Here is a 12,053-nt window from a genome sequence, read left to right as displayed (position 1 = left end):
ATTTCAGGGGACTACCCCTTGAAGCTCATCAAGAGAATGCCAAGAGTGTGCAAAGCAATAATCAAAGCAAAAGGTGGCTACTTTGAAGAACCTAGAATATGACATATTTTCAGTTGTTTCACACTTGTTTGTTATGTATATAATTCCACATGTGTTGATTCATAGTTTTGATGCCTTCAGTGTGAATCTACAATTTTCATAGTCATGAAAATAAAGAAAACTCTTTGAATGAGAAGGTGTGTCCAAACCTTTGGTCTGTACTGTATGTGGAATCAGCTGCTGACGGTGTAAAAGGAGTGCGCTTCTTCTTGACGCTAACATTGACCGGTAAGACTGAGTTCACACTTGAGCTATTTGGTCAGTTTTGCCCCGTAACTGCCCAAATAAGTGAAGTGTGCAGTGATTCTAAGAGCGACGCCTGTCATCTGCATGTCATACGGACTCACAATATTATTTCACTACCACAGCAGACTCCCTATGCGTGTTACTGCAAGGTACAGTATTCTACACCACTATAAAGGCTCTCTGCAGCCAGGAAATAGCCTTTTTTAATTCGATTCGCCACAAATAAATTCGGATCAAACCAAATTTTTTCAACAAATTTGGCGAACCGGCCGAATCGAATTTTGGAGAAATTCGCTCATCTCTAAATACAGCCCTAAGGCTAGTTTCACACTAGCGGTAAAATCTTCCGGCAGGCTGTTCTGGCAGAGGAACTGCCTGCAGGCAGACATTGTATCTGGCATAGCGCCGGATTCAGCCAGACAAAAAACACTGCTTGCACTCATCCCTAAAACAGGCTGGATACCCACCGAGTCCCACTATAGTCAATGAGCCTGATGGTGCTCCGGCCTTTTCCAGCCATGCCGGATATGATGTCTTCCGACAGGCAGTTCCTCTGTCAGAAAAGCCTGGTAGAAGAATTTACCACTAGTGTGAAACTAGCTTAAACTGTAAAGTAAAAGCCCCATCTTGTGATTCTGGAGTGAAGACATGATAAATCAGAGCTGTATGTCTGTTATCTTTATTTGCTTTGGTCTGTCTACCCTGATCACATCCTGATCATATCTCACACAGAATCCAAGGAAGCAATGAACAGAGAAGAAGACAAGCTGAAAAAGAAACGGATCAGGAAACAGGAAGGTGGAAGCGGCAAGAGCTGGATAAGCACCATAAAGATTCAGTCACATCCTCTGATGTCAGACACTGCCAGCTTCATGCTGATGGCAGAAGTTACCAAGAAACTTTGAGTTTTGAACTTAAAGTAATTGACTTTTCCATCAAACTACAATTACACAACCTGCTTGAAATGACTGATTTATAACCCCCAAGCTCCATTTACCGGCTATGACTAAAGTTCAGTCCAGGGTCATGAAACTGAAAACAAAACCACTTTTTGAAGAAACCTATCATCACATTACTGCTGCTTTCAGAGTGTCAGGAACAGAAGATTTCATACCTCGGTGTCATCTACTAACCAGTACAGGAGAGGTCTGGTACATTTAGCAATGACAGTCATGGGCACCACCACTGGCCATAGGCCTCTCACCAACCACCACAGTTAATTAAGGCTGGGTTGCATTGAAATATACTTAAAGGGGACCTTTCACCGGTCCTGACATTATCATATAACTGGCTGGTTGTGTGGGGCATACTGAAGGTATGTTATAGCGCTTACTATGTTTCCTATGCCATCATTACTTTAAGAAATGAAGGTCAGTCAGTCAGACGAAAAAATTGTGAAAACTTTGAAAGTAAGGGCTATTTGACCATGAAGGAGAGTGATGGGGTGCTGTGCCAGATGACCTGGCCTCCACAGTAACCGGACCTGAACCCAATCGAGATGGTTTGGGGTGAGCTGGACCGCAGAGTGAAGGCAAAAGGGCCAACAAGTGCTAAGCATCTCTGGGAACTCCTTCAAGACTGTTGAAAGACCATTTCAGGGGACTACCTCTTGAAGCTCATCAAGAGAATGCCAAGAGTGTGCAAAGCAGTAATCAAAGCAAAAGGTGGCTACTTTGAAGAACCTAGAATATGACATATTTTCAGTTGTTTCACACTTGTTTGTAATTCCACATGTGTTAATTCATAGTTTTGATGCCTTCATAGTCATAAAAATAAAGAAAACTCTTTGAATGAGGTGTGTCCAAAATTTTGGTCTGTACTGTATACCTTTAATTATTGCTATTAATGCTGCTGTTTTCATTTTATTACACTAGGTGGTGGGGCCCATCTAAGGCTACTTTCACACTAGCGGCAAGGAAATCCGGCAGGCTCTTCCGGCGGGTGAACAGCCTGTCGGATCCGTGCTGCTGCTAGTGCATGCACTGGCAGCAGCACGGCAAACATGCAGCAGCACGGATCCGACAGGCTGTTCACCCGCCGGAGTTCCTTGCCGCTAGTGTGAAAGTAGCCTTAATTTGCTGTTGTGCTCTATTAATTATAGTTACACCCCTTCTATCTATATATCAATCATCTATCTATCTATTATCCATCTATCATCAATCTAATATCTATCTATCTTTATCTATCTCCTATTTTTTCCTATCTTTTTCTATTTATCTATCTATCTATCTATCTACCTATTTATCTGTCTTCATCTATTATCCATCTATTGATCATCAATCTAATATCTATCTATTTATCTATCTCCTATTTTTTTTATCTTTATCTATCTATCTATCTATCTTTCTATCTATCCCTACTTGTGACACATTTTGACCTAAATAATCAAGTTCTGAAAAAAGTTGATGCTGAGTTGCACTCAGAAAGCAGGCAGAGAAAAAAGATAAATCAGAACCACTGCTTCCCTTCTGCATCTCCAGGATTTTCCAACCAGTTGTTATAGCCAATGTCATCAAAGCATAAAGGATAAAATGGGTTCTCCAGGATTTACATACTGATGAGCTATCCTCAGAATAGGTCATCGATATAAGATCGGCAGGGGTCTGGCTCCCGTCACCCCCGCCGATCAGCTATTTGAGGATGTCTCCTCGCAGCTTACCAACCACAGCGCCGTACAACGGCTGAACGTGACATCACATGACCTAAGAAGAGCTGAGGATAGTCCATCAATATGTAAATCCTGGAAAACCCCATTAACGATAGATGACAACTACTTCTTGAAATAAAACTGGCCAGGTATCAGCAAATCACTGCAGAGCGGGCTACTGACGCTCCCTCCGGTTATCACTGGGGTAAGGGGCAGCCATGTCACTTGTGATTGGGCAGCTCTCTGCTCTGACTTAGAGCTCCCCTCTATAATGTATGTATATATATGTATATATATATATATATATATATATATATACAGTACAGACCAAAAGTTTGGACACACCTTCTCATTCAAAGAGTTTTCTTTATTTTCATGACTATGAAGGCATCAAAACTATGAATTAACACATGTGGAATTATATATATAACAAACAAGTGTGAAACAACTGAAAATATGTCATATTCTAGGTTCTTCAAAGTAGCCACCTTTTGCTTTGATTACTGCTTTGCACACTCTTGGCATTCTCTTGATGAGCTTCAAGAGGTAGTCCCCTGAAATGGTCTTCCAACAGTCTTGAAGGAGTTCCCAGAGATGCTTAGCACTTGTTGGCCCTTTTGCCTTCACTCTGCGGTCCAGCTCACCCCAAACCATCTCGATTGGGTTCAGGTCCGGTGACTGTGGAGGCCAGGTCATCTGGCGCAGCACCCCATCACTCTCCTTCATGGTCAAATAGCCCTTACTTTCAAAGTTTTCCTAATTTTTCGGCTGACTGACTGACCTTAATTTCTTAAAGTAATGATGGCTACTCGTTTTTCTTTACTTAGCTGCTTTTTTCTTGCCATAATACAAATTCTAACAGTCTATTCAGTAGGACTATCAGCTGTGTATCCACCTGACTTCTCCTCAACGCAATCGATGGTCCCAACCCCATTTATAAGGCAAGAAATCCAACTTATTAAACCTGACAGGGCACACCTGTGAAGTGAAAACCATTTCAGGGGACTACCTCTTGAAGCTCATCAAGAGAATGCCAAGAGTGTGCAAAGCAGTAATCAAAGCAAAAGGTGGCTACTTTGAAGAACCTAGAATATGACATACTTTCAGTTGTTTCACACTTGTTTGTTATGTATATAATTCCACATGTGTTAATTCATAGTTTTGATGCCTTCAGTGTGAATCTACAATTTTCATAGTCATGAAAATAAAGAAAACTCTTTGAATGAGAAGGTGTGTCCAAACTTTTGGTCTGTACTGTGTATATATATATATATATATATATATATATATATAGTATATAAATAGGGGGTGTCTTAGTGGTCGGTCCTAATAATTTAACCCCTTAGTGACCAAGCCTGTTTGGGCCTTAATCACTAATGAATCTGCTAGAGTTATCAGAACCTATCAGATTCAATGAAGTGTTGTATCCATTGTATCTACTGTGTCCAAAATTGTTACAATGAAAATGTTTGTTTTTGAGGCAAACTATTGAGTGCTGATAAAGTTGTACTGATTTGAAAAAGTGTTACTTCTTCAGGTTGGTCTCATTTCCTTTTTTAATTACGTGTCTCCTGGCGAAGCTTATGTCTGCAGTTCTTCCTACTGACTCAAGTGCAACCTGTTGACTCAGAATGGCACAATGTATGAAGGGTGCGGCTCATCTCACACATTGATGGCATATCACTAGGATATGCCATGTGCAGGTCCCACCTCTGGGACCCCCTCCTATCTCCAGAACAGGGCCCCTGAAGTGAATGGGGAGCACACTAAGGAAACCATCTTGCCTCAACAGTTTGGAAAGCCCAGAGAACTCCTTTAAAGAACTTCTCTGCTTTCGAAAATGTCTACTTATTAAAAAGGTCTCTTAAAAATAAGCTGCTCACAGGACGTCTCTTTGCTGGTGTCCTCAGCGATCAGCTGTCACATGTGGGATATCCTCCACTGTCCTGCAGCTTCACCATAGAGGAAGAGAAGTACCAGGTCCCTCAGAGCCAGAGATGTTCTCTACACTGCTCTCCACTCTGGTCTGGACAACCCATTCAAGGGACAATCCATACAATTATTTCTCTGAAAACTATGCAAATAAATCTGCTTAGGGTACTTTCTCTTCCGGTATTGAGTTCCGTCCTAGGGGCTCTATACCGGAAAAGAACTGATCTCAGTTTTATCCTAATGCATTCTGAATGGAGAGCAATCCGGATGTCTTCAGTTCTTTTTGACTGATCAGGATGGAGATAATACCGTAGCATGCTGCGGTTTTATCTCCGGCCAAAACAACTGAACACTTGCCTGAATGCCGGATACGGCATTTTTTTCCCATAGGAATGTATTAGTGCCGGAATGCCAGATCCGTCCTTCCGGTCTGCGCATGCGCAGACCTTTAAAAATGTGAAAAAAAAATAGAAATGGATCCGTTTGTCCGTATGACAAACGGATCCGTTCTTGCAATGCATTTGTAAGACGGATCAGCATCCGGATCCGTCTACAAATGCTTTCCGTTTGCATGCAAATTGCCGGATCACTCTGCCGCAAGTGTGAAAGTACTCTTATCAATTCATATGCCCATTTCTAAACAGGGACCAAATTCACCCCACGTCAGGAAATCATGGATCATTGGGGTTCCCTGGAATTTTCCAAGACTGCAGGGAATCTAGACCCATATTCAGTCTGTACCAATGTGCAGATGGACACTGAAGTCTCAGCCGGCCGCACACTGGATCTCTGAGGGGACTGAGATTGTGGTGAGTATGTCCCAATGTTAGATAACGGTATACAGTACGATGGAGGAGTGATACAGTAATGGGCTTGGTTTATGGCAACAGTTGATAAATGTATGATTGCTGGGACCAACACTGATCATGTGAATGTGTGACCACTGCTCCATCCCCTTCTATGGGACTGATGAGTACAAGGCTGCGGTAATCATACACTAGTGATGAGCATTAACTCATCAGTCACACAGGGGCTGGGAGACCCCCGTTATCAGATTGCTGGGGTGTATATACAGAGAGAGAGCATATGTGAACAATACAATATTAAGGATTTTTTTCTTCATATCATTATCTATCTATCTATCTATCTATCTATCATCTCTATATCTATCTATCTATCTATCTATCATCTCTATATCTATCTATCTATCTCATATCTATCTATCTATCTATCTATCTATCCTATCATCTACCCATTATCTACCTCATATCTATATCTATCTATCTATCTATCTCTATATCTATCTATCTATCTATCTATCTATCTATCTATCTCCTATCTATCTATCTATCTATCATCTCTATATCTATCTATCTATCTATCTATCTATCTATCCTATCATCTACCCATTATCTACCTCATATCTATCTATCTATCTATCTATCTATCTATCTATCTCATATCTATCTATCTATCTATCTATCTATCCTATCATCTACCCATTATCTACCTCATATCTATCTATCTATCTATCTATCTATCTATCTCATATCTATCTATCTATCTCATATCTATCTATCTATCCTATCATCTACCCATTATCTACCTCATATCTATCTATCTGTGTCTTTCATATCTATCTCATATAAATCTAATATCTATAATTTCATGTCTGTCATATATCTATCATCTATAATCATGACTATATTTTATCTATGTCTTATCTATTATCTCTCTCTATATATATCATTTATCATTTCATCATTCTCTCTCTCTCTCTCATCTTCTATATCTATTATCTATCTATAAATCCATCCATCATCTACGTGTCTCTCATACATCCAGAATTGACCAGTCTGGGGGTCCTTACCTGTCAGCCTGTCCATTGCTGTAGTCCCAGTCAGTGGTGACAGCCGCCACATAATAGTCTCTGTCCAGGGCAGTTGCCCGGGGGGTGATATGGGCCAGTGCCCCCAGCAGTAGCAGCAGCAGGACCCCCGGGTGATGCATGTCTGGCTCCCTGGTGCCCTCTCCGTCCTCTCAGTTCCCAAACTTCTCTGTCAACACGGCGCTGAGTACACGGATCAATAACGGCGACCTCTGGTCCCGGGCACTGATGAAGACAGGACGGCAGCCCAGGAAGCTGTATCCTGCGGCGCTCTTACTCACTGCTCCACTCATAGTGCTCCTGCTGACAGAGGGGAGGGCTAGACCCAATCCCACCCTCATCCACAGTGTTCTGCACGATCCAGCTGGCCCATAGCCCTGCCACAGGGAAATCTATCTACCGGTACTAGAGAAGACAACGCTCCGGAAACCCCAGGACAAACCTTTTTCCAGTCTCCATATAAATAAGACTGGACATGTCTGTGATTTTTTTTTTATCATCTTTTTATGGTCCATTCATGTGGAGTTTTTTTAAAAATAATTGGAAGCGATTTTCGGCGCTGAAAACTGTCGCTTACAGGTGACAGTGACCGCGGTGATGTCTTCAGTATCCTGGACTGTAGACATTTATCACCATTCTTATCATTTCTTACAATCTGTCCATAAAAAAATAATAGCAGCCTGCGATTTTTAGATAAGTTGTCAATAAAAAATAAAAAAAAAAGAGCTCTGGCTCGTATCAATCAGATCCGTTTAGATGAAACTAATGATCAAGAAAACTTTGGGGGTCATCTATTAAAACCGGCGTTTTAGACACCGGTCTCAATAACCCTGCTAAATGGAACTGCCGAACTCTATGTAACTTCAGGGTATCCAGCGCCAATCTAAATCCAAGACAGCTACCTAGTTGTCTTACATTTAGACCATTTTCTATGCCTGAAAAAAAGGGGTAGAAAATGATACATTTTGTAGACCTGGTATGAGCGGCGCAAAGTCGCAGATTGCAGCGCAAATAACCTTTGCACCACAATCTGCGCCAGAAATACGCCTATAATATAGGCGTATTTCTGGATGATAAATGACCCCCTTTGATTCATAAGGAGAAAAACTTATCAAGACTGGCGCTTCCTGTGCTGCTGGAGGATGCGCCAAATGTATGACAAGGTGCATGCCTCATCATAGATTAGGCGCATTCTGCTGCACAAGGTGCTGTAGATTTCTGGCTTCATTTGTCAGAAAACTGAAGTACTTGAAGATAAATTTGTTGCAGGCCATGCCCCCTTCACCAGCCTTGTCACGCCCCCTTTCAGAAAAGTGGTGAGAACGGTGAAAAGTGGCAGATGCGTCAATTTTTTAAAAAGTCGCACCTGCGACTTTTTAATGCCACTTTTTAGGTGCACAAGGAGTGATAAATCTACCCCATAGTCATTTCATCTTACCTTTGGTAATTGGATAGGGTAGGTCACTATGGGCCACCGGGACATAACTAGCTGTAACCAGTGTCATATTTCTTCTTGTTCACGGACAGAGATCTTGTGGGGTCCATGCCTTGATGGGACAGACTTGTTTTGGTGGCACAAGTGGAACCTACACAATATTAGACCATATAGCAGAAAACTTCACTGTGGTTCTTGCCTCAGTTCCACAGTAAAAAATCAGAGTGTATTACCTGCATTTTTGCCGTAGGAATGACGGTGATTTTACCATCTCCATTGCAAACGGTGAAATCCGCAGCATATACTGGCAGGCTGTACATTTCAAATCCGCATTGTAGGTCAGTTTATGCTGCAGTTTCCTCACACAGCGCGTGGATGAGATTTCTTAATATCTCGCCTGTTTTGCTGCTACTGTAAACAGATTTGCTGCACAAAAATCAGCCACGGAAAATCTGCAGCATCTCAGTCACGTGTGGACATAGCCCTTATGTTTTTGTGCTGCCAAAAAAGCTCTGACCAATCGAGTCATAGGGGAGAATTTATCATAGATCGGCAGGGTCGGACTGGGAACTTAAAGTGGCCCTGGAAAAAAACTAAAAGTGGCCCCGCTTTGTAGTTGGGTCAAAACTGGTGGAAGGCAGGGCCAGCACAAGTAGACAGGGCCAGCAATACCATATTGCGGCACACTATACCACCCTAACAGAGCCACAATACCACAGTCCATCACAAAATACTGCTCCCAGCAGCACAAGATACCTCTCCAAAAACTTCCACTGGCCGGCCATAAGGAAGGTTCAGGTGACCCCCTGGGCATCAGCCTACCGGGAAATTTCCCTGTAAGGTCTATGGCCAGTCCGCCCCTGTAGATCGGTGTGTTAAGCCAATAGAGTTCTGTCTTCATTTACATGAGAAAGCTGGGGTAAATTAAAATAAATGTGCTGCCGCTACTCCCTCCCTCAATCCTGGTGCCATCTCTTCTCCAGGTAAGAGACCTACACGTACCAGGCCATCCACATGATGTTCAAGAAAATGATTCATGAGACCAGGACACCTTCCATTGTTCCATGTCTAGTTTAAATGTCACCATGCTCAATATAGTAAGCTCTCAGTAGTGGACAGGGGTCAACATGGCCATTCTAACTAGTGTAGGAGTATACGGCAAGCTGTAATGTACTGTGTGCTCCGACACCTTTCTATCATAGTCAGCAATTTGTTCTTCAGTAGCTCTTCTGTGGGATTGGACCAGACAGGATAACCTTCACTTCCCGCATACCTCAATAAGGCTGGGGCATCCTTGACCCTGTGGGTGGTTCACCAGTTATTCGTCCTGTAAACCAGTTTCGGTAGGCACTATCCACTGCATAGTGCGGACACTGCACAAGACCTGCTGTTTTGGAGATGCGCTGATATGCTGCGTATTTTGAAATCCACAACATGTCAATTGCTTCTGCTGATTTTTTATAGCGGATTTCACCGTTTGCAAGTCACACATCCGGATTTTGGTGTGGAAATGCGGAGAAACCAACACTAAATCCGGGCACTATATTACTATTGAGGGCACTGTATGGGTCAATATTGCTAATGAGGGCACTCAGGAAGAGAATTACTTCTATTGGTGGGACTTCTGGGTGGATTATTATTATTATTATTATTATAGGGGCACCCTGGCACAGTATCAGCTTAGCACAATTATGTTTGGAGGACACTATGTGGCATTATTACTGTAGTGACTATATTTGCTTGGAACAATTATTTTTGAGAGCACTGTGTGGCAATAATTATTGAAGAGGCACTAGTATTTTCAGGGGGATTTTCTGTTAGAAGAATTGGGGAGGAGAGCGACACAGTATTGAGGGTAGCAACGGGATGAGACTGTGGGGGCACCAGGATGGGGAGTTTGTGTTGAGAAGGTGGGTAAGATGATAGAAAAGTGAGAATCCTAAGAAGTTTGTATGGCAAACTCAGCAGAGATGATACGCTGCTGGAAAAAGTGTTTTTTATTTTGCGGTCTGGGCAAAATCGAGAAGATGATGAAAGAGAATGTCCACATCAGAGGAAATGTCATTAGATGTAATAGTTATGTAGTGCTGTATTCTTCTGTTTGGTTGGTAGCACTAAATGTAATTTAAAAAGTAATAGTCATCCATGATGGGTCCAAAAGTGGCAAGTCCTGCATGCTGTTCTATACTTTGGTCAAATCGGAAGGATCTGCAGAAGGAATCTCGAAACAGAGCCTGATAGCAGAGTGACAATAGCCTTATTTTGTTAACACGTATCACTGATCGCTTCCTTGGGGGTACTTGGTTGTAACTTTTTGTCACAGTTCTTGATGTGAAAAAGTTGAGAACTGCTGCCGTAGGGGACTTAAACAGCAATCTTTTGTTTTTTTTTATACTATAGACTTCAATCAGTCTATGGTGCTGGTGATTTCTTCCTGTTACAGGGACTCTGTCACCTCTTTTTATCCTATAGAGATGCGGACATGCACAGCTAAATCGCCGCTAGCATGTCCGAAATATACCTGTCCCATAGCTCTGTGTGGTTTTATTGAGTGTAAAAAAGGATTTTAGATATGTAAATCAGCCTGGTATGGAGCCCAAGGGGCTGTACTAACCGTTCTGGAGCTCATCCACGCCCCCCTGTGAAGGAGCCCAGCACCGCCTGTAACCACAAATCTCCTCCTTGCTCACGAAGTCAGATCGCCGTAATCTCGCGATGCGCGAGCTTGTGCATGCACGGTTCCTTCTCTGAGGCTGATGCCAGCACAGGGAAGGAACACTATGCCGGCACTGCGCATGCGTGAGCTCGCGCATCACGAAATTACGGCGATCTGACTTTAGTGTGCAAGGAGGAGATTCGTGGATACAGGCGGTGCTGGGATCCTTCACAGGGGGGCATGGCTGGGCTCCAGAACGGTTAGTGCAGCCCCTTGGGCTACTTACCAGGCTGATTTACATATATATAAAATCATTTTATACACTCAATAAAACCACACAGAGCTATGGGACAGGTATATTACGGACATGCTAGCGGCGATCTAGCCGTGCATGTCCGCAGATCTATAGGGTAAAAAGAGGTGACAGAATCCCTTTAAGCCCTGCTGTAGACTGCCATGACAACCCATCAGTACCCCATGATTTCACCACAGAGGGGCTGAATGGAGGTCAGATGAAGCCCCCTTCTCCCTTGATTAACCGCTCAGATGCTGTGGTCGCTATTGATGTTAACGCTATTGGGTTAAATGGATGGGTTTTATCTTCAATCCCTGTCACTGTGGATGAGTGTCCGCTGTACTATACAACCGCAACAAACTATGTATGGAGCGAGCTCAGCTCAGCCCCTGGTCGCTATTGACCACAGCATCTGAGGGGTTAAAATCCCAGTCACCGTGGACGGGTGTCAGCTGTATTATACAACTGCCACACACCACGTATAGAGAGGATTCAGCTCCTGAGACCATTATACAGTATATTTCACTTCCAGCATTCTGCCGTAAATGTATGCAAATATCACCAAGGGGTTAAAGGGTATCATTGTGGTGTAAGCATGTTCTTAGATTTCTATAAATTGAAAACCTATATAGAGGTGTCCACCCTTACCTTAGTTCCAATTTGTTTAAAGGAATTATTTCAAGAAAAGTATTACGATGCAATGAAGAGGGCATTTTTTTTATGCACCACCTGCTGTTTACCCTTCTGGACCACCTTCTCCTGCATTCAGAGGTGGACCAACATGTTCAGTAGCTTCCCTTCCCCTCCTCTCCCTTCAGTGCTGGTGTAGTGATCTCATAAGCAATGAGAAGCATG

General features: G+C 42.8%; 1 protein-coding gene across 1 annotated transcript in view; it reads right to left on the bottom strand.

Moving 5' to 3' along the window:
• F5 (coagulation factor V) overlaps positions 1–7,091 on the bottom strand; it is a 158,402-nt gene extending 151,311 nt beyond the window's left edge. Inside the window, exon 1 of the mRNA XM_040423826.1 lies at positions 6,795–7,091. Within this exon, the coding sequence (XP_040279760.1) occupies positions 6,795–6,934 (140 nt within the window). The 5' untranslated portion in view covers positions 6,935–7,091. The remainder of the gene's footprint in view (positions 1–6,794) is intronic.
• Positions 7,092–12,053: the final 4,962 nt, after the last annotated feature.

This window comes from Bufo bufo, chromosome 3 (genome assembly GCF_905171765.1).
Source record: "Bufo bufo chromosome 3, aBufBuf1.1, whole genome shotgun sequence".
In the NCBI taxonomy this organism is placed as follows: domain Eukaryota; kingdom Metazoa; phylum Chordata; class Amphibia; order Anura; family Bufonidae; genus Bufo; species Bufo bufo.
Note: the sequence above shows the minus strand (reverse complement) of the source record. Positions and strands in the feature narration are given on the sequence as shown.